The sequence below is a fragment of the Hippocampus comes genome, unplaced genomic scaffold, assembly GCF_001891065.2.
Source record: "Hippocampus comes isolate QL1 unplaced genomic scaffold, H_comes_QL1_v1.1 scaffold261, whole genome shotgun sequence".
NCBI lineage: Eukaryota > Metazoa > Chordata > Actinopteri > Syngnathiformes > Syngnathidae > Hippocampus > Hippocampus comes.
This window is the reverse complement of record NW_017805824.1, coordinates 2219114-2243556: the sequence shown is the minus strand read 5'-3', so window position 1 is coordinate 2243556 and position 24443 is coordinate 2219114. Positions and strand designations below refer to the sequence as shown.

The window sequence follows — 24443 nt, the reverse complement described above, 5'->3', positions numbered from 1 at the left end:
TTATTTAATGTCACTAATGTATGTTTTAATAAAGTATTATATTCTAGAGTGTAATTTTCTTCATTGAAAGAAAACCTGAAACTTTATTCTGGGGGGGGGGGGGGAAATCTGGGACAGATTAATGGTATTTCCAGTTATTTCAATAGGGAAAGATGATTTGAGATAGACGTTTTTTTCCAAATTCAACTCCTCAAGACACAACAGCATATTATGTATTCATGTATCGTTGTCACTCAACCTCTGGTAATTAATATCGCTTGTTTCATCCCAACTGCATACATACTGTACATAGTACTGTAGATTCATTTAAAGTATACTAGTCATCATATTCATTCAGTCATCACAATACTGCAGCCCATTCTTGCTCTTTGTGTTCGCATTAACATCTACCTTCAAGACATGTTTATGGTTGTTCAGCTTTGCGGGAGGTGCGCTACTGAGTGACATTCTAATTTGAGTGCGTGGTTTAGTATGTTGAAGGAGTCATTGAAAGAAAACAAAGAGAGACATCAGACAGTCTGTTCTGTATTTTTCCAGCATGGAGCAAGTAGTCGATGCTAATAACTCCATTTCACATGTGATTGCAGCACATTATTCAACTTTGAAAGTGCTGCATGAAGTAGAATCATTTTAAACTCTCGTATTGATAATCAGCTCCGCGGGTAAGACTGCTGCTGTTTCACAGCTCAATCACTAACTGCATATTGTTTAGATAATAGTTTTTTTGTTTTTGTTTTTTTAAATAGCACCTCTTCATAACAGGTTGTAATTTGTTGTGCTGATACCGAAAATGTGATAAAGCTTTCACTCGAAATCCCAAATTACTTCTGAGTCCAAGGGAATGAAATGGCACCTCACGATCAATACCACTAACACATAAATTTTACAGATGACAAAGGTTAATTCAAAAGGATGACGGTTTTAGGCTCAAGCTTTCACTCCAGATCCCAAATTCCTTCTGAATCCAAGGCAATAAAATGCAATATCAGAATCAATATCATTCAGAGAAACAATTTATTGGTCACAAAGATTAATTCAAAAGGATGAACGTCTTCGGCTCTGCTTCCAATGAGATAAAAAACGAAACTTGTTTACAATCTCATCTTGTTCTGTGGCTTGTGGGAAGAGAAATTTATGAACAAGCAACAAATATATTGTTGCCTCCACAAAAGAATTTCCATCCATCCATTTACTATACTGCTGATCCTGTTCAGGGTCACAAAGAAACTCCGAAGACCTTGGTTGAGAGCTGGGCTACTGGACTGATCACCTGTCAATCACAGGGCTAAGAGATTTGAAGTTGTGAGCGACGGGCCCACAAATTAAAAGAAGAAATTTCACAATGGTGGATGCTGATGTTGTCGTGTCAGAGGTGAGATCAAAGAAAACAACACATTTTCAATGTGTTTCCTCTGGCGTGTTGAAGACAAACAAAAAAAGATATTGTACCTGCGCCTTTATCACGGAGGCTGACAACGCCGTGGCACCTGAGCTTCACACTATGGCTCAGGCCTGATATTAAGGTGGACACAAAGAAAAGGAGATCTGACGAGAGTTAAAAAAAGAGGAAACTGGAGGAAGACACGGACCTCATTTCACTTATGTGCTCATATAATTTGTATTGTACATGAAGTGTGAAATGGAAGATTCAAGATTGTAACTAGAGCAGGGAAGCAGAGAAGTGTCCATTTTTCAATTATTTATGATATTTGCTCAATTCTTACTTTGAATGTTAAAGTAGCTTTCAATACATTGTGCACCTTGGGTAAAGGATGTATGTTAAACATTGATGGGAAAGATGATCCTTCATTAGTTGCACTCTGAGGAGGTTCGGCATATCTTTTGCAGGGTAAGAAATTTATGAATCACAGATTTGAGCTTCAAATATTCGTGTACACGATTTAAGTGCAAATTTATGCGGACGTACGGTTTGTGAATGAGGCCAATTCACACGAAAGCCAACGTACAGTATCTTCTTCAATGAACCTCACATTGATGTTTTTTGAACTATGGGAGCTGGAGAACACAAGCAGGCATATGGATAACATTCAAACTAGGCCTGAAAAAGTAATCAAATTAAAACCGACATCGCAGTGTAGTAGAACACAATTTTCCAAAGACATAGGCTGCATGGAGGAAAGAAAAAAAAAACAATTTCGATTGGTCGGTTGGCTTTAACTGCTGATTTTATTTATTTGTATAGTGTTTGAATAGTTCAGAGCTTCAGAGGTGCAGTCCATATGTTTTGATATCATTGTTTCGTGAAAGATGAAAAATTGAAGTGCCAGAGCCAGATTTTTTATTTTTTGCATTATTGTAATAATCTGATTTATGATTTAGTGATTTATGTTCACGCCACACGCTTGGTAGAATTTTGTGACGTCGTCATAGTGATTGCTTAAGAGACTTCAAGTCAAAGTGTTGAGTAAGTTAACAACTCTTTCATGTTTGATGGCTCATTTACCTTTATATTTACGTAATCCTAACCTAGAAAATCAAGACATTGACGTATAATCAATATGATGATCTGATATTACCCTTTTTTCAGTCTTAATCTCAAAATTGCACTTTTTGTTTAGGACTTGTTTTTCCTGCCTCCTTGTGACCAGCGATTTCTGCTTTCTCGAAATCTTTTTCTTAACAGTTTGTCTGAGATCCTAAACATGATTTGGTTCAGCCCAAATTCCAAACACATTCCTAAAATTAAATAATAAATCATGGCATACATTATCTAATTTTTTTAATTCCTAGCAAAGTGCTTAATGATGCTGTCACATAGACTAGACAATGCCATCTGCCACAGGTTTTAGCTTATTACAGATAAATACGATGTGATTTGAAATTGATTTTCTACCTTCACAGGACAAAAAAAGCTTTATAGTATTGCCTTGTTCACCCTGCAATCTGGAGAAGCATGGGTTCATCCATCAGTCATGCCATGACTCATCACTGGAGGCCTGAGGTGGAGAAGTGGCTGAGGTTGGCTGCATTTTACTGATAAACATCATGAGTCTGACGTATCATTTAATGGAAGCGCAGCCATCGTAGCTTTTCTTTTGGGGCCCACACCACATTTTTTTTTAATCGAAAAAAAATACAAACACTAATAAATAGCGTGAGCGCACTTCAACAGCAGGTGTAACGGATGCTTTCGGAAAAATAGCCCTTTAATCCCACAACACTAGGGCTGTAAAATGGTCTTTATGAATGATGGCCCATGAGATGCCAACATATAACGCAAGACCTCAGTTATGCAACCATTTGAACAGGGGTGTGTAGACTTTTTAATTCCACAATATTTTGCACTCCTCTGTATCACTCACGTACTTTTTGCATAACCCTGAAAAAAAGGGTAATATCAGAGCATAAATGGCCTCTTGACAAAAAAAAAAGAGAAAATCAGGAACTTTTCACCATCATTGAGAATATTTCTTTAGAATTATAATTTTCCATTTCATACTTGTATGTCTCACTGAAGTATACTGCTTTCATCTCACTGCACTCAATCTCCCATTCATCAACAGACAAAGATGTGTTCATCGTCAAAACACCCAAAATATTTCCCGCAATCATTTTTGCAAGCCATAATAACTCTTCACATCAAAGCACATGCAAGGTAAAGCTGCTCCTCCTTCTCTGCTGCCCAGAGCAGTGCAAATAATTGGCAACGACTTGCTGCTTGTATGCATCATCTCACATTGTCTGCCCTCAGTACATTTATTGGCCGCTCAGCTCTATTTCCGTACTAGCTCGCCGTCCTTCAATGTTGTTTCACACAAACAAAAAAACAAAAAAAAACGTGATCTTACAAATTTGTAGTCCTGTTAGACTATACGTCACTGCTCACTAACAATTCATTAGGTGCCTCTGAATATGGCATCTGTATTGGGACTGTCCTCCGAGACAAGTTTCTCCTAGGGGAGACCTAATAAAAAGTCAAATCAAATCAAAAAATTTTCATGTCATGAGAGACATTACCTAAATCACTGCCAGCCGTTTTCAAAGCAGAGTTCCCCTCCCGCCAAGTGTTTTTGAGCATTTTTCCGACGGTCTTTGAAGACCCAGAGGACTTAATGTTCTGCGACAATGAAAGCAGAGAGCCTACCAAAAAGCATGAGAAACTCTCTTCTTTCACCAGAAATAAAAATGGTTTGAATTTTTTACGTTTAATAATAAACAGGAAAGAACATCGGTTGGTTTCACCAAAAACATTGATTTCTGACCAAGAAGCATTTTGCTACATGCCAAGCAAAACAGTGACTCAGATACAAATCTCTCATTGTGCCAAAGAAAAGAAATACTACTCCATAGTTTTAGTGCAAATTAGTTTAAATTATCAGGACAAAAACAGCTCGATTGTCTTTATGTGTGTGCCTGTCCTTAGTTACAGGAGGAAGCAGCATGGTGGGTGCATATGCCAATATTTTCTTCGAATTGGGTGTGTGATATAATTGGTCCACACACTGCCTGGAAACAAGTAACTGCACCAAAGTGTGATATGACTATGAAAAAGCTTTTCATTGCTGTGCCTTCTCACTAACTAAAGTTTTATTACTCCTATATTGTTGTTTGTTGGCATGTCTTATTCTTACTGACGTGTTCCCAGTTTCCCCATGTGTGGGTGAAAAAAACACCACCACTAAAATAGAGCCGAGATGAGCCAAGATTGGGCTCCAAATCCCTGGTGATTCTCCTGTTATTACTACATAGAGCTTTTTTTTCAGGTTGGGTTCGCCAAACATGAGTAAATGAAAAGAACTGACAAACATTTGACGAGCTTTTGACGAGCTTAAAAAAAAAAAAAAAAAAAAAAAAAGACTGAGGTGCACAGCTGATGGTTTCTAAACATAGTGTCCAGGACAACGTCAGACCAAGTCAAGTAGGTCATTGTGCGCAATGGTGTAATCAAAGCAGCCGTCCATGAAATTTGGATTGCGTCCATTTTTTGACTTCGGGTAAAGCAAGCCAAAGAACAGCCAAAGGCAATTTGCAGATCCAGCATATGATGAAAAAAAAAATGTAATATCAAAAGAAAAATAACTCCACCACTCCACTCACCTTCAGAGGTCTTATATTATTGATATACAGTACCTGATGCAATGTATTGTCAAATACGTTGAAGTATACGGTGTACAGTGCCTGTAGAGCCTATAGGCTCTACAGTGTATCTGGATCAGCAATACTTAATCAGTGATGCAGAGGTTGAAGGAATTCATGGCAACCTGAGCCCAGCTTCTCCTTTATAAACACAAACAGATGTTTAGACTCCGAATGTAGTCAATGCAGAAAATGTATTTTACCACTTTACCATTGGGTATTGAGCTGCAAATAATTTGCACATGCCCATCTACCACCTGTGTCACTTTGTCCTACTTTATCTTCACCAACTTTTAATTGAAGAATTAATAGACACATGACTATGTTTACAGATGATCTGAACATCCACAGCAGTCCCGTTTCAGGCCACTATGTACTAAATGGGATTGTCGTGAGAAAACAGGGGGGACGGACGGGATGGGCAAACATTTCTGTGATTGCCATGGATGCCGTGGCGTTTTTCATACAGCCATGTTTAATTTAGCTACAATGTCCACCATGGCATGCCTGTTCATAACTCTTTATGTTGAATGTGCGATCGAGAGAGAGAGAGAGAGAGAGAGAGAGAGAGAGAGAGAGAGAGAGAGAGAGAGAGAGAGAGAGAGAGAGAGCATATTTTCTGACAATGTGAGACCACACTGTGCAGATGTGAATAGCAGACTCTTCTAGCCATTGACAGAAAGCTACAATCATCAACTATTTCAGTGGCAGTAGTCAATGTATTTTTGCAAAAATGGTGGACCTACACATGTGGACGGATATAAAGATGATCACAGGCATATCTTGTTTATCCTCCACAAAGAATGACTAACATCACAGCAACATACTGAGTAGTCATAGTAGAAGAAGTCTATTCTTCCTCGCTTGTGTCTGAATGACTCGATTAGAAAGTACTATATCAAGGTGACCATGATGAGCACAACCAAGGAGGCAGCACAGAGAAACGAATTAAGCATTAAATCACAATGCATCCATTTATCCATCTATCCATCCATTTTCCGATCCGCTTATCCTCAAAAGGGTCGCAGGGGGTGCTGGAGCCTATCCCAGCTGTCGTCGTGCAGTAGGCGGGGGACACCCTGAACCAGTTGCCAGCCAATCGCAGGGCACACAGAGACGAACAACCATCCGCGCTCACACCCACACCTAGGGACAATTTAGAGTGTTCAATCAGCCTGCCATGCATGTTTTTGGAATGTGGGAGGAAACCAGGGTACCCGGAGAAAACCCACGCAGGCCCGGGGAGAACATGGAAACTCCACACAGGGAGGCCGGAGCTGGAATTGAACCCAGTACCTCTGCATTGTGAGGTCGACGCGCTCACCACTGGACCACCGGGCCACCATCATAATGCATAAACTGTTAATTTACATTTTGTTTAATTCTGTTATTTATTATTGTTTACCTGAATAAACGTGTCAACAAAACACTGTTGGACTTGAAAACGCAAACATGCTACACAGTAAGCAGGGTTTTAGGAGGATCTCAATGCAAAAGTCTTGTTTGACTGTGTCACAGATACGTGACAGAAGATGAAGTTTGAGGGGCTCTGTTGCAAACCAGACACTGCTGCTTTGCTGCCTTTGCTGTCTGTGCATTCTCTCCACGGGGATTGCACGATTAGGCGTTCTCCATGCCACTCGATCCCCCCCAGCAGGTGTGCTGACAAGCATCGTGGCTTTAACCAGTGCGTAATGCTGCAGTGACATTGCCTTTAACTTCTTCACGCCATGGCCACAAGATTAGCGACATTTTATGATACAATTATGATACAATTATTGTGTATTATGTTTTTTTTTAAATCTGTCTCTACAAAGATAATCAGTTTTTTTGTTTTTTTTTAGTGCCACTACTCGAGTGGTATTAATGGACCAATTATGTTCATTTTATTGGATGCAGTATGTAGTGGTGTCGAGCAGTTTTCATATCTTGTTGCTATTTTGTAGCGATATAAGGCAATCAAAATATTAAAGTACACTGTCTGGTTGTCCAAACTTATGGACTCATTTTGAAATGTATTACTGCTAGAGCAAGAAACTTCCTGATTCGAAACTGTATTTGCGTGTCACATTAATCCACACCGAAACTGCTTTTTTATTGCCGCACAGTGTTAGGGTGTAATTGGTATTTATGATCTTGATGCCGATTGCGCTGTTTTATTGTGCGCTCACATTGTTTCAATGCTCTCAATGATTCTTATTTGTTGGTCCACATTTCCAGGGAATAGTTGAGACGAGTGATGATGGCTGCTTAGGTCCTCTAGGTCGGCTGCACGGGCACAATATCTGCTACTCGGTGGTGTTTTGGTACATTATACTGGAAGTCATAAATTTCTAGTAAAAATCATATGGCCATGCAGCTTGGGGAGAGCTTCAACACGAAGGCGAAAGGTCCGTCAGCGGTTTGGGAATTAGTTCCCCCCCCCCCCATTTCATTTCATTTATTTATTTCATTCTTTAAGAGAAAAGAAATGAAAGGGGGCAAAAAGAAGTTCATACCTTGGTCAAGGAAGCATCTCCCCAACAATACAAACCAATCCCAATTTTCACATTTCCATTTGCAGTTGCATTCAAACCCGAGATCCTTTGGTCCTCAATGCAGCAAGGCTAAAAGCAATGGAAAAGGTCCCAGCCAGTTGCCAGTCTTGCGCAATAAGGTGAAAAATGATCCACAATTTCGAGAATTACTTCCAAGAGACCATGATGGCATTTACATTTAGATTAAATTAAACTGTAGAACGGGGGAATAAAAAGGCTGTCTCTTGCATAAATCCTTAATCCAATTCCTTTAAGAAATATTGTCAAATCCACATATCATATTTCCCCATCCTGTACAGCTGAGAAGAGACCATACATTAGAACCAGCTCCCAGTTTAATGAGATAAAGATTGGGAAATTGAACCATACTTGGTAATAATCATATGGTTAAATTAATTAATAATGACTGATCATGACTGAATATGATCATGATCCTAATAAAGACCACATTTTCAAATCAGCCTTTTGATGGATGAACACATGTTGCAAAATATTTATTTCATCTGAAACGGTAAAATCCCACTCTTCCAGAGAACAAGGAAATATAATAATACAAAGGAGTTGATAGACACGATTTAGGGCATCTACTCCCCTTATCTCATGAGATGGCCACATAAAATAAACATTTGTGTCAGCGTACCAAATTAGAGTGCAGTGACTGATTGACAACAAACAGACATTTTCCTTTCATTTGACCCAAGACACTACTTTAAAGCCTCTGCCAGAGCCTGGAGCTTGTCGACCTAGTTTGTCTCTGAGGATCCTTCAGCTGCCAGTCATGCTAGCAGCTGGTGTGAAGGCATGAGCGGCACACAGCAGACAAGTCAGCCTCCGTGGGCTCTGCATTTCCAAACCATAGCTGAAATGTCAGCCTGGAGCTGAGTGAGGGCTGGTCTCAAACAGTGCAAGTAAACATCACACAGTTTGAGTCTAAGGGACAATGTCATTCCTGGAAAAAAAAACAAAAAAAAAAAAAACACTCACAGCATGAACTTCGCCTCTTTTGGCCATCTTTGTCAAAAGTGACCTTTCTGCGTTCTGCGTCGTTTGAAAAAAATTCAGTGCAGTGTCGTCAGTCCAACAAAGACAGATCTTTGAGTGAATGCTGAGAACCACATTCATGCTTCTGGTTCCCACAAAAACATATTGCAAGTATGTTGCTGGACACACAATACAATTATGTCACAGGGGCAACAACCTCAACATGAAAGCCCAGACTTTTTTCTGCTGATCCATTTGGCCCAGCTCTTCAAGGGAGATCCTGAGGTGTTCCAAGGACAGCTGGGAGACAGTCCTTCCGGAGAATTCTGGGTCTTCCTCAGAGACTCCTCCCAGAGAGGTGATCAGATGACATTTTTTAACAAGATGCCTGAGCTACCTCATTTGGCTACTCTGAGCCCCTTGCTGATTACAGAGCTTCTCGCACTCTCTCTAAGGGAGAGCCTTCACGCCCTTTTTGATTCTTGGTCGGCTAAAGCAAAGTATCAAGTACAGTCCCACTTCCGCTTCACAAGGTTGGACATTGCTAATCTTCAGGACACCTAATTTTGTTTTGCTTCGATATGCTTTACTGCATTATTTTCTATTGATCATTCTAGATCAAGATGCACTGGGGGGAGATCAGTTCAAGCTAGAGGTGCACGGTGTTTAGAGGGTGTATTGGTAAGCGGTAAAAGATTGGGCATAATGTAGAGATATGGACCTTAATCAACAGTGGCAATAACACTTTGGGATAATATCATCATATCTGCTGCAGTGTGGCTCGAAGCACATCTAACCATGGAGCTACTGCCTCCCATCACAATTTTTTTTTTGGGTGGGTGGGTGGGGGGGATAAGTTATGTTCCCAATCTCAATTTGTGGTTGGTACCGTAAATGCATTATTGGTAGTAATTCATAGTCCAGCTAACGTTTGCAACAGGTCAATTTCCGCCTGCAGTAAAATAAGGCACAGTAATGACAGTCCCACACAGGTAAAAAAATATACTCTAATAGTGCACATGGTTGTTGTCAAAAACTAATTGCAATAGAATCACAGTAGTCACTCTAAAGTTTAATAACTGTAAAATGTTTTCATTAAAGGATCCCAAACAACAATGACCCTGTGCTCTGCTATGAAACAGTTCAACCGTGCAATCACCGTGACCAGGAGGAGTGGATCTTTTTATCTCTCACATACAATTTTGATGCTCTGTATTTTGTGATGATGTGCATGGTGATTGCAGGGCAGCAGTCTTTTGAAATGAAGACCGTCATTACGGTCTTATCGTCAGACCACTTTAGAAGGCCTATTCAACAGAGGGCTAATGCAGCCGTACTTTTATGTCTTAATGGGTTTATTCTTTTTCCTTTGGAAAATGCTGACAAGGAAAACAGAAGCACGAGCAATTTAATGCCGGGATGTATCTTTATCACATTCAAAGCAGGAACAACAAGACTTTGGACATACTTATAGCAGTCCGGGGTTGGATTATATGGATGTGTATGGATTACAAAAAGTTACATTGTTCACACAGCTAATGGGACAAGCAAATGTTTTTCTCCAATTTTCTATTTCTGGAGTGGTTGTGAAAAGGTGGTGAAGCAAAAAAATTGAATCTCAGTACAATTCCATAAGATTTGATTTAACAATGTGTTTTTATGTGGCAGTCGATAAGAACTGTTGCAGTGGATATAATCCATCCGTTTTCCGATCGGGGGATGCTGGAGCCTATCCCAGCTGTCTTCGGGCAGTAGGCGGGGACACCCTGAACTGGTTGCCAGCCAATCGCAGGGCACACAGAAACGAGCAACCATCTGCGCTCACACTCACACCTAGGGACAGTTTTGAGTGTTCAATCAGCCTGTCATGCATGTTTTTGGAATGTGGGAGGAAACCGGAGTACCCGGAGAAAACCCACGCAGGTCTGGGGAGAACATGCAAGCTCCTCACAGGGAGAGTGTATATAATATGTATTGTACATACTGTATACATATATAAAATCATTGGAGGTTTACATGCTATAGGGGGCATTCATGGCAAAAAACAAAAAACAAAAAAAAAACGTTTTGAATTTAATGCTCTTGTTCTAATTCTTTTAGTATTAAAAAAATTGCCATTTGAACAGGGCTATGTAGTTTATTTATTTATTTATTTTTTTTTTTATCCACTGTGGAATCCATCCATCCATTTTCAACACCGCTTATCCTGAAGAGGGTCGCGAGGGTTGCCGGAGCCTATACCACCGTGGAATATTTGTAGAAAATAGATACTGTGTGTGTTGATATAATTGAGAGATGGTGTGTTTTCAACTTCTTTTCTTGTGCATTGCAACACAGCCGCTGTCCTGACACAGTTGCAATGCGCATGACCACAATTGGTTGGTGAGTTGAAAAAAATATATATATTTGCCCGCTTTTGAGAAAACGCTGACAGATGTACTCAGATAATGGTGATAGCAGGAGACCTAACTGAGTCAACCACAATGCGAAAACAATTATGATGCACAGTGCTTATCTTTTGAACAGACCTCATTGATGTAGCAGAATAACAGCATTCTTAACCACAAACCACAGTACTTAACCCCAGCCGGTCAGTTTTTCTGCCAACGACTAAAAAAAAGCACTCACCTAATCAATATTTCTTTAGAGACTGCGGAAAGTGAAAGTGAAAAGTGAGTGCTGGTGTGACCTTGCTCCAACAAACAGTAATAAAGTGCCATTACCTTTGGTAATTTTGCACATATTTCATGGTTGAACAATGGCCAACGGCCACACATGGTGACAGCATTACTCACCCTGATGCCCAGCTCCACATTCTCTCCACCGTACACCTCCATTCCTTCATCCAGCAGACCTATCTCCTCAAAGTATAGTCTGTCCACCACAAAGCAGCCAATCAGGGCGGGGCTCCTGCAGGAGGAAGGGGGATGCAGATCTGTATTGTCGGCTTGGTACAGTTAACGCAGAGACAAAACAAGAGGAGGCATGTAACCTTGTAGATGAAGTTGAAAAATGTGTGCTTGAATAATGCACATAGAGAGGTTGGGAATCACAAAGTAACTCACAGTTTACTCACTGTTATTAAATCACGGCGCCTTGAGATACCAGTGACCAAACAGACGAGTTTTTCAGATAAGAGTCATCCTTCGGTCAATTTTTTTACTTTGACTTGTAAGCAAAAAATTGAGATGGGAGCACAGTATGGTGGCAGTGAACTCAACTCACTTCACAACAAGCAGCAATTTGGTAGATTATAAGCAATTCTTCGAAAAAGAGTCTTCAAGCTTTTTAATGCCACTCCCAGTTTAAGTTTGCTGTCAAACTAAACATAAAAGCAAAAGAATTACACTTTGTCGATTGAAAACACATAGCTTTGCCTCACAAATGTGGTGATCTAGCAGTTAAGGCTTAATTGACTGCTCCCTCCCCCAGGCTGGTTGGTGGTGGCCAATCAGGGTTATCAGCACTTGTGCACACCTGCACTACAAATGCCTGAGCTGCCCACTGCACTTTGCCTGTCTATCGAGGATGAAAGATCACAGAAAGGCCTTCAGGCTCAAGCTGAGAAACTCACGAAATTTTGCTCAAGTTTGCCCTGTTTCTTCCAGCCCTTGGAACACATTGGCACCTGGAGATCAATACCTTGCCTGCCACACACCAAAGACTTTCCTGCTCATCTGCAACTTACCTCTGCCAGTCTGCCTGATCTGCTGATGCTACTTCACTTTGCCTAGTGCATGAATAAAAAAAGTATTTCTGCCATTTGCGTCCAAAAACTGTGTCTGAGCTTCACAAAAATCAGTTTAGCTTAATTGTGACAAGCAATGCCAACTGCAATAGATGGGCTGACAAATAGCCTTTGTATTTGCATTGGGAATTTCTCCATTGTGAGACGAATAAAGGTTTTCTTATTCTTCTTATTTATGGTGTTATAACCTATATTTCAACACAAGCCGTGGAGCAACATATCTAGACAAACAGTATAACACTACTCAGACAGATATTTATCCTCAGTGCAAAGTGATACTGCTGCAGCTTGCTGAGAAATCTTGAAATCTTCAAAAACTTTTTTTTTTTTTTTTTTGCAAGAGGGTCTGCATGACTACCATAATGCGTGACTTATTATACTGTCCCCGGGTAGACAAGTTGCGCACACCAGAAGGTGTTGCAATGATGCCCAAATTGTTGAATTCTTTTGAGTAACATTTTCCTTCTCAAAAAAAGCATGGAAACACAATAAATCAAGCTCATATTTCAGGGCACTACTGTATTTAGATATGACTTGTGGAGGAGACTACAGATTTCCATGTCACTAAAGTTGCTTCTGCTTGATTTTCATCGTACAGTGGACCCCCGGCTATTCACGGGCATAATGGCGGTGGGCCGGCCTGCAAATCGCGAAAACCTGTGTATAATTAATGCCTGTCATAAATACAATGGGGAATTTCTCCATGAGAACCATGCTTGGCTACTCAAAACAAGCAAAAACCAAAAAAAAAAATATATATATGACCATATGTTACCAAAAAAAAAAAAATTCAAATAAACAAAACTGAATGCCGCATCACAAATAAATGGTGGTCCACTGTACAATAATATTGGCACTTGATGTTCTAGCGATAAAGATAATACAATGCATCGCATCGCACACAAATGAACGCATGTACAAATATGTTGATAAAACAATTTGCCAGTGAGGCATAATTTCTCGGGATTTGACGGTCGCTTACTGGATGGGAGCACTTTTGTTTCCCTTGTGCCACCAAGACTTGGGGGGGTTGAGGTAGCGACACCACAGCTCCCAGTCAAAGCCCTGGGCAGACAGCGGATACTCCTCAATCTCAAACGTGTCGTACTTGATGTTGTCAAACGAAGGGGAAATTATGCGAGTTCTGTCCTCTTTAATTCTCTGAAGAATGGGTTCAGCCCTATAAATGAGACGGAGAGAGCGCACACATAATTGGAACATTTGTGTTTGCTGGCTTCTTATCACCCTCATTATGATGCTTGTGCTTATGAGAGCGTACAGAGATGAATTCATTTATTGCACATCTGATAAACTAATGGGGAACTGCCCTTGTGTAATGTGTGCAAAGATGAAAAAGATAAATAACAATTTGAAAACACATTGAAATGCACTTTCCGGTTGAATACAAATGATCATCGTGCTGTATTTGTTCACCGGCACATTAAGCAGAGGCCAGGAAGTCATTCAAATGTATTGCCAGCAAATCCACTCGAAGCCACGAGAGACTCACCAGCCAACATTGAATTCCACATGGGCATCGAAAAGGGCAACGACTGGAGCGGTGGCGGCTCGCCACCCGCTCACTCTGGACCGGATCAGGCCCTCCTGCTTGGCATGCCGCACCATCTTGATGAATCCCGGACGCTTGCTGTTGGTCTCTGACACAAAATCCTTCAACTTCTCCTTCAGCTCTTCTGCGAAACACACACACACACACATTTTCAGTATCTTAAAAAGTTCTTGGAGATGAAGAATGAAGTCAAGCGAAAAGTCTTGGTGAATAAACTTCCGCCCACGTTCTCCTCCAGTGGACATCATTTTATTGGAAGAAATCCAACAGTATCTACTCACATCAATGGACCGAAGAGGCTTCTGCAAAAAGTCTATTTGGATTTTTGGAGGCTGATGCCAATTTCAATATTTTGCAGGGTAAACTTCCAATAACTGATTAATCAGATGATTAATAATTAAGAAAATACTGTCTAAAATGAATAAAATAACTTCTTGTTTGGACCCTTAGCACTTACAAGAATAAATATATGAATTTCAGGAAGAACATTTGACAGTTTTACATGACTTTGTTCATATTTGTTTAACTTGACAACAGAGAATAAAATCAGCAAAAAATTATCCAAATTTATTCAAATTTTTTGGGTTGACTTGGGTGGGGAGTTGAATGTCACAATTCTTTTCTCATGTTGTAATGTATAAAAAAAAATTAAAAATCTGCTGATTTTAGCCAATTTAAAAATAGCTCATATCGGCCCGAGTCAAGTCTGGCAATAGGTTATGGCGGCGAAGTGTGGGCCTGTGAATCCCTTTGAGACTCTTTCGTGATCAAGGGCTAGACAACATTGTATCTCAACAATGTGTAAATTGAGCCACTCTTAGGTTGAGGTACCACTCTATTCACGTCTTACCAGAAGATGTGTGATTGGTATAAAACTTTTCCTGCCTTGCAACCCACTGTAGAAAGTACAATGCACAATGCAGGTAAACAACATGGCCTGTGTCAATGGTTAATTTTAATAGATAGCCTGGACAGCTAAAATTTGGACTGGAGGCTCCAAATGGCCTACTACCGTAGTTTGGACATCTCCAACATCAACTATTGCCCAAGTAAACATATGTAATCCAAGTAAGCAAATAGTCAGGTATAAGAGAATTTTGAATGTCATTTCAGAGCCAAATGGCTCATGCGGCCAACAAGGCTGTCGTTATCCAGCAATGTGGCTCCGGCTCTGCATGGCCATGAAGTGCGCTAATGGTTCCCCTTGGCAGGCTTCCGGTTGTTGGCAAACCTCCGGAAAGCTATTAGGGGGAGACAGACACTCAGCGAGTTTGCTGGGTTGCATAAAAGGGCCAATTCAAAATGAGCTGGAATGGCACAGAGCGCGGACCTCTACCAAGGCCCAACAACAACAAAAAAGTACAAAGCATCTTACTTGACATTTTCATTAGTTTCCTTCATTACTGTACTGCAAATTTCATCCAGCTAATCCATTATGTTGTCGATTAGATGGTAACACTTGCCTCGTGTCTACAAAGTTTGGGCTGTTTTTATTGTAAGGCATGGAAAAATAATCCCACAGTAACTGAAGAAAGTGAATCGTGAAAAGAATCTGTATTTGCCCCATTATCGAAATGGAATGGTGCATGTGCCCTCACACCACAACCTCCGCTATGAGCTGGACCTTAAAACTGCTTGGGAGACCGAGTTGTTAGGGACAATTCCAGATGAGGTTTGAGAGGAAATCTTATGCGGAGTGCACAAGTCTTCGATACGTGCTAGATACGTATAATACAATGTCGGATTGTAGATGAGCTAATTACATTAAACTCAGCTTGGAAGGACTCTCATCTCCATCTCTTATACAGTATCTGATCGATGTCAAAATGCCGCAGTGAACCCCGCGTATATTTTGGAGCTGCGGCTCAGTGATGAGTGTCTGTTCTGAAGTCTTTGATACGTTGTCCAATTTAGCTGAGAGGAAAAAAGATCAGTTGCTCTGTTTGGGGGATACACTTCTTTACCTTTGCTCTTGCCCACTGAGAAAAGCTTAATAGCATTCATAGGTTGATGTTGTTAAAATGGAAATCCCCAGTACCACCCACTTGAAGAATGAGGAAAAAGTGAAGGGATCTTTGCGATTAATGCAACATCACTTGATATGATTTTTTTAAAGGTTTCATGTTAGCTGCAAAAACTGTCAAATATCTTCACATAATACATCTTGGAACAATTGTTGTGGCTGTCTGCTTGTACCATTTATCGTTATTTTTTTTCTCTTAACAATTACACTTTCATCATGAATATTGTCATGTCCGATTGCTGATTATACAATTATTTTAGGGCTGCAACGATTAATCTAATAACCAGAATAATTTGATTACAAAAAAACATTGAGGCAAAATATCTGCATCAAGGCTTCACGGGGATCATTTTTCCCATATGAAATAAAGTGATTGCAGTCGCACACGCTAGTCCTTCCATGTGGAAATAAATTGGCCTGATCGCGTAAAAGAGTCCGTAAAGGAAAGAGAATGTCCGAATTTAGGGAGAATTTAAGCTTAACATGGAACAATGCAACACACAAAACAACGGCATCTACAACTGCCAACACAAATTAAGACAATGGATGATTGTTAGGCGTCCCGGTGGTCGAATTGTTAGCGGCTCCGGCCTCCCTGTGTGAAGTTTGCATGTTCATTTACTGATGCCCATATCACTAACCAGGTCATTCCTTGCCTTTTAAAGGCATAAATAAAGTCATAGATACAACAGTAGAATGTTATAACATCAATATGAAGTGGACAATTGAAACTGCTGTTTCCGAACAAACAGATTGTTAAAAATAAATAAATAAAAAACTCAGATGTGTGTTTCTTCCCTTGAGCGTGTTGAGCAACAAAAGCAAGCTATAAGCAATGCCTCTGAAGTCCAAACTGCAGATCATATGAGAAAACAAAGCTAATGTCTTTAAATTCCCTTCAGTGCTTTCTTCAAAAAAGAGCATCGAGGGTTTTTCGTTTTTGCATCTTGCTTGTAGCAAAGCTCCAATAGTTATTCAATTGCACCAGTGCGCCAACAGATTTGCGTACTTCCAAGCAATTCAGATCTGTCAGTAATGAAGGTATCCTGTATGTGTGCGAATGGAAAATAAGAATGATGGTGTGTTATGCCTCACAACAAATCATAATAAGGAACAGTTCATTAAAGCAGGAGTGACTGCTGGCCAACAGCCATCCATCTTTCACGAATGATAAACTTGTGTCACTGTAATGGAAAGCAACGGGCTGTGGAACGGAGCCTAGCAGGAGCAACAGGCACTTGCATTCATGTGGTAAATCCAATAATACATTGTAGATGCAATGACAGCGAGCAATAATATAACATTGCGTGAACTGGCTCAGTATTGTCTTTGCAGATCCATAACACAGCAGCATAGTTTCAGTTCTTTCTTTCTTTCTTGATGTAAGAGTAGATGGAGAGAATTACACATGCTGATATCCAAGAAAAAAAGTAGTGAGTAGTAACGATTCATATTCCCCTCTGTTGATGCTCAATTGTTTTTGTTGCGCTTGTCTGTTGTTTTTGTCACATTCCTACTGAGGCTGCACACCATTTTAGCTGCAGCCTTTTAGGCTCATACTGCTCAAAAATGGTACAGTCGGGGTCCCTTTTTCTCACCCCTTGTAGGAACTATTTTAATACACCCCATGAGGTTGATTATTTGACCTGAAGGTGTCTATTTTTAACTTTTCTAGGGCATGTTTGTTCCCTCCTCTCTTTCTGACATATTCTGTTGACTTTTAAAGTTACAATAGTGTCGCCAAAGGTTCAACTTGGTCCTCTTATGAGCTGCACAACATAGAGATTCGTATCACTTTTGATGGACAGAGAAGTGTGCCATTGTACCTATGAATCTACAATACAGTGGTGCCCTCAGATGCGAGTTTAATTCATCTGGCGACCCTGCTCGTAACTCAAATCATTTGTATCTCAAATCATCTTTCCCTCTTTAAATAAATGACACACCATTAACTTTTCCAGCCTTTCGCACAAAAAAATTTTGTTTTTTTTTTTTCAATTAGAAAAGTACTCTACTCATATACTATTGCTTTTTTTATATTACAAAATACAGTAATAATGTTGCTAAATAGAATTCTGTTCAGTATAGACATCTCGGCTCCTCATGGAGGATAAAGAAGATATGACTACATGTACTGAAAGTCTAAATGTGCAAGGAGGGAAGTTGCTCTAGCACGTCGATATTCTTCACGACAGGGAACTGTCAGGGCTAATCTTGTCTAATTAAGCTGTCAGGGGAGGCGAGACCGGAAAATATGTCAATGCAATATAACGCGATCTAACTTGCTGTTGCGGCAACAACAACAATCATGTTGACAATTGCAAGACGCAATCCCATAAAATGAGGTGAAGGTGTTAGTCACAGGGTTTTTGTTGATATGTCACACGATGTGGAAGATATCGCAACAAATCAAAAATATCCCAGGTGTTACCTTGTGGCATTTGCACCGAATTTTATCATGCCATAAGGAGTTTTGTTGTTCCTGACTAAATATTTAGGGCCAGATTTGTAAAATTGTGCTAGAAAATCAAGCCAATATCGGGTCTAAAAGCTTGTAGTCTGTTTCAGGCATGAATTGTGAGGCTCATGAGACACTTCCACAATGGCAACTACATCGTGGGTCAGTAGGCTAATGATGTTATCCACAAATGTTGTCATGACAACTACAAAAGTAGTAAATGGGGTGTAATGTCACCTACCAAATGTCACATCATGACTTGGCTTCCTGCAGGAGCCCAAGGAGGCCGTGCTGCCAATTAAAAGATGCACGTGACTTGTTTTTCAGACATAATGTTATCATATAAGGCTAACAGAGAGCTTTGGGTTCTCCCATTTCTTCTTTTTAAAGTATCAAAATACTAAGTGGATATTTACAACTCTGAGGCCGTCAAGACCCCGAAGGAGTGTGATCATTGTCATCCAGCATGTTCAGATAATATAACACTGATCTACATTCTGTTCCAGCAAGCTGCAGGCCGAGCTGCATGTTTTGCATTATTGACTTGGGTAAACAAACTTCTCTCAGGGCCAGTTGTCACCGTCTTGATATCATCTAATGGCTGTCTAACTTGGGTTGCATGCAGAGACTTTTAAAAACGGTCAACTTATAAATGCATGACCTTGACACTGCACCATTAAGAGTGTGTACACACTGCACTTGGTTTACACGGTGCAGGAAAGTACAGGCACAATGGCGGCGCAGCGTAAGCTTGCCACTATTTGGCGCTGGTTGTGAATAGACTGAACAGGAAGTAGCCCAGGACTTTTGCTCACTACTTTGGACGTAAACAAGGCGGTAGCTCAGCAAAACTGTTTTATCGCTGTTCCAAGACAAAGCCCTAAAATAAGGGTATGTGTTTGTCCGATTCTAATGGCACGGCGGGATCTGGGGGAGTTTAGGCTCATCTGTCAGCTATAGCTCTATGGAGAATGCTTCGAGTCGTAAGCACTGAACTACCCTTGTAGGCCGCAGTGCGATGTACCTGCACAATGTAACCAAATCAGGACCCAAAATGGAGCACAGGAGTTTCTATTGGATCACTGATGGTCAAAGTAAAACATTGGGAGCTATTTTCATACATCACCGATGTTGCTTGTCTAATTTCCGTGCAACCCACATGGGTTTATTTCCCACTCAGAGACGGTGCAAATGTGAGTGTGAATGTCATGCCTCTAGACGTCCGCTGGGTTGACTAGCGACCCATCCAGGGCATACTGTGCCTTTGACACAATGCCAGCTGGGCTAGGATGCAGCTCCTCACAATGTCGGACAGCAAAATGGATGTCTGGCTGTTTTATTGATTGTTCTTGGCAAACGGCTCCTTGAGCGATGCCTGTTGTATTCTTAAGCTTTAGGTTATGTAAAGAATATGTCGAAGTTATGGTAAAACATGATGCATTTGTCCAGGAAGGAACTACATTTCCAATTAGTTTTTTTCAGCAAACAAGGTATAATAATGAGATCCATTAGAAGAGGTGAATACTTCTTCCTTTTCAAAGCCAATAATTAGAGTGGCATCAATTTACCGATATGATGTGTATGCTTATGGAAATGTGATGCAGGTTCTATCTATCTATCTATCTATCTATCTATCTATCTATCTATCTATCTATCTATCTATCTATCTATCTATCACACTACATAATCTCAGTCTTTGCGGATGTTTTCAGCAACTATCTTCAAACATGTCTAAGGTATTTAGAACTAAATATCTGTATTCACTTAACAGGGTCTTTCACCATTCAAATGACAGACAATAGGGGCACTATTCATTGCTATTGTTTCGGGATGTATAAAACTAGTAAAGGAAAGTACCCTTTGTGTTCAAAGCTACTCGGTTTAAGAGTGGATGCTAAGTTGGGAGAATGTGTCGTAAAGTTAAAGTTTGCTGGTTACCGTTATTGCTGTTGTCATCCACCAAAATGATCTCTTTGAGTAGATGGGAGGGCGTTCTGCTAATGGCTGAGTGAATGGACCGCAGGATGACAGACAGGGCTTCATTCACGAAAATGAACACGACGCTCACTTGCGGGAGGTTTAAAGGATAAGTGATGTTTCTGCACCTGTAGAGGACAAAAGAAACAACTGGTGAGGTAAGTAACCTTAAAGCTCTTGTAAAAGAAAATGAGAATGCAATTTTAACAACATTAAAGCAAGGTAAATACAGTATTCATTGGAATGTATAGTATTGTGGTTACAATCTAAATCAAAATAAGTTGATTACACAGTGATTAATGTTGTCACATCGCTCTTCCAGCAATGAAGGTATTTATATCCTACTCCATCCCATCACCAAATCATGTCGCTCATCCAAGCAAACAGTGTGTTGTTTACATAATGCCATTGCCCGAGCATGTCTTTTAAAACATGTTAGGACAATGCCAAGGCTAAATGTGTGATTAATATATCACCCCCTCACCCCAAAGTATTTTGAATGTATCTGTGTGGTTTGTACTGGTGGCAACGGATGGTCTGGAGTACAGTAGAGAAAACCTCCCCCGGAACTTTTAACTGCGCCAGAATTAGCACTGGGACCTCCCCTTGTAGGCTCCTGCAACGTGGTGATGTCACCATAAACAATGAGTCATGGTCAATAACGATGTCCAAAGTGATGTTCTGTTCTTCTCTGAGACTTATGACTAACATCTACATTAAAACATAACATTTTCAAGATGTGGGATTGAATTAATATTGGTGGTTGGACAATGGGTCAAATGAGTAAATTCCCTGGCTTCCTGTTTTGGAAACAGGAAGCCAGGAGGTATCACTCCAGGTGGGATACACTGTGGAGTCGTCGTCAGCCAATCACAGGGAACATGTAGACCATTTTCCGTTCCACGTCATCAAGGGCTGTGCTGCATCGTTGACTCAAAACAAGGGGAGAAAAATACGAGTGTGGCTGTGAAGATTGTGTTTTTTTTTTTAGCGTGGAGCTGTTGTCGTTTTTGAATACTTTCAAACAATATCGACATGCCTAGCTGTTGTGTGTATGCGTGTGCGAAGCTTCCTACCCAGTGGGCCTGAGATCTGCGATGGGCCTGTCTAATGGGAGACGGTCGCTGAGGTAACTGTTGTAGCCGTAGTACTGGAACATCTTGAGCGCCACTCGTCGATTATCGGAGCTGAGCTCCTGACCCCAGTGAGCGAAGAGAGACGAGTCTGAGAAAGACGTGTCGGCCTGCTCGTCCTCTCCTCGGCCCGGAGCCTCTGAGACACAAGACAAATAGCATAAAGGATTGTCTCGAGTCCAGACCGCAGTTGCTGCAAGTGTGCACAAAGAGACAAAAAAGAAATACGGCGCAGTGATAATGCATTCACTGTGATAAATGACTTTCCTGTGATCTGATCAAACATGAAATAGACCAGGGGTTCATACTCTTGATGGAAAGCCCAAGTGTCCTTGAACAAAAGATCCAATCATTAAAAGCCGGTGGTTGCATCTGCAGACGCTCTGACTCTTTGACCTCCAGGGAGCTAAATGAAAAAGCACGTCGACAACCGGAACAGCTTCTAAGAGCATTCAAGTAACGGCTTACCAATGAGCACAGTTAAGTGTTGCTTTAGGCAATATCAATGCAAATTTAATAGGAATATGTACTTTTGTGCGGTTCACCCTGCACGCCTACCTTGCCTCATCTGCTTCCCTGCATTTGGGTCCAAAACCTAACTTGACAGAGTCAAGACATATCTTCTTCTATAGCTTATTCTTCATTAAAGATAAGACGAAGAGCTTTGTTTCTAAGTTTTACAAAATGGAGTCAAATTTATTGTGATTGCACGTTAGGAATACACAGCAATGATCTTCACTTAACAGTCACAACCTGTCCAAGAGACATAAAAAACAATGACCAACAGAGGGAGACAGAACGGAAAGCCTGCAGAGCCACCAGAGGGCGCCCCAATTTTCATCGAAAACAAAGAGAAACATAAGGAAGGGGAGGGGGAAAAACAGTTCCATACTTGGCTCCTATAAGGTATGTATGGGTATGGGGAAAGAAAAACCTCAGAAAACACACACATGAATAGAAGACACAACAAACAATGACTCAAATATTTGCACATGTGGAAAGGGAGAAGGCGGGTATCGTACGGGTCGACATTACCTGTCGTAAAATTATTTTTACACTGGTAAAGCAGTTAAGAATGCGGTAATGTTTCCAAATATAAATCAACTGGATGTCAATAGAAATGGATCCAGATGTTGAAAAACTACTGGTTGCAAAAGGTCACAACTCACACCGAGTCACCGACAAACACAGAATAATGGGCTCGTGGCCTGTTAACAGCCTGCCAGCACCACACTCTCATTCCCTGGTGCCTTCTTCTAAAGCCATACACATTCAAAGTCACAGATACTACAGAAAAAGCTGAAGACACTGACTTCAAGTGGACAAAAATAATACCTGCACCTCACATGTGCATCATTGTCTTGCTAAAAATATGCAATAGCTGCAACCCTAAATACTGCGATCGACTTGGGACCAGTTCACGGGCTACCGGTCGATCGACTGGTTGGGCATCCCTGCATTAGAGGAACAGCAGGCAAACGTTTAGCAACAGGGCATGTTTCAGGTGCCAAAACCAAATACGCTCGCAGCCCGTGCTGATAGACACGATCTTTATAAAACATCGGCAGCATCTGCTCAAGATTGAGAGCTACAAGAGCTTTGTAAATGCGCACCAGGCGTGTTTAACAGTCAAGACGATAACTTCCCGGCAACTAGGTTGGAATTCTAATAAAAGGGAGGCAAAAAATGCATGCTTCGTGTGAATTCCACAGGTTGCTCATGTAATAGAGGCATTCCTTGGACTGTTGCTGCCTGTTGAGACATTGCACCAGGAATGTTCACAATGTGAATATTTAAGCACGAAACTGTTTTGTTTATTACACCCTAGACTGGTCACCAACAAAATGCAGGGCATGAAAAAGCGATTTATGGCTAGAAAACAGTGGAAGCGCTATTGTGAATACAAGTTCACAGCGAGAAGACGATATATCGAGTTATCAATTAAATTTAAAAATAAAAGAACCTCACAAGTTTCCGTGGTACAAAGAAAAAAAGGAGAGAAGCTTGTTGAAGATAATGGTGTACTGTATATTGTTCATATGGATGTCGGATAAGAAAGAAATGAAATAAAAAGAATAAGAAATAAAAGTCCCTTTGGTATCATCTGTTAATCTCTGCGCTTTATTGAGTCTATAAAGGAGCAGTTATATGACGTAGCTTTAACAGCCTACAATACTGCTGACAGATTGAGGTTATGCTGAGGAATAATTCACTGGCTGACAACTACTAAACACCTTTTAACTGCAGGAGGAAGCAATTTCTTCTTTTACTTGTTTTTTTCTTTTAATCCTCTTAAAACTGAGAGTGGCTTAAACAGTGTACACACACATTGTACATGACAGTGACTTTACATTGCAACAAAAAGAAAAGCCGAGACCACTTGAGGTATTATTTTATACACACTATGGGGACAGTAGAAGTAACATTCATTATAAATTTTGGACTGTATTACTGATAGATTCATTGCCAACAGGGGTGGCAATACGGTAAAAGTGGCAACTGCTTTACTTACTACTACTACTACTACTACTACTACTGTTGCTTTCGTAATGGTATTCGTCCTCAAAGAGGCTGAGAGCCCCTGGTGAGACACCAAGAAACAAATGACAAGGTTATAAAAGACGTTTGTGTCTGTTAGTTTGTTTTAAGCAGACTGGACATTTAATATTTATGAGCACATTGTCTAACTAACATATGATTGACAACCTTGTCTCTCCAATTTGAATATGGATGTCAGTACCAAGGGCGCACTTGCACAAAACAAAGAAAATAAGAAATGACTCCATGGTGACATGCATACACAATGTATAAATATAAAGTGTGACAGAAAAGTTTCGGAACGGGTGTCGGAAAAGATATATTTCAAATATTTTGCCAGGGAAGTGATCCCTTATATTTTCCATCTCCTCTGCCGTGCCT

General features: G+C 40.5%; 1 protein-coding gene across 3 annotated transcripts in view; it reads right to left on the bottom strand.

The window, feature by feature from the left end:
* Positions 1-24443, bottom strand: part of galnt18b (UDP-N-acetyl-alpha-D-galactosamine:polypeptide N-acetylgalactosaminyltransferase 18b) — a 62564-nt gene that overhangs the window by 10931 nt on the left and 27190 nt on the right. For 2 of the 3 annotated variants that reach the window (XM_019887008.1, XM_019887010.1), the window contains 5 exons: positions 21468-21663; positions 20353-20519; positions 13874-14057; positions 13346-13543; positions 11411-11525 (listed from right to left, as the gene is read on the bottom strand). In XM_019887008.1, the coding sequence (XP_019742567.1) occupies positions 11411-11525; positions 13346-13543; positions 13874-14057; positions 20353-20519; positions 21468-21663 (860 nt within the window). The remainder of the gene's footprint in view (positions 1-11410; positions 11526-13345; positions 13544-13873; positions 14058-20352; positions 20520-21467; positions 21664-24443) is intronic. The other variant, XM_019887009.1, reaches the window with a different exon arrangement.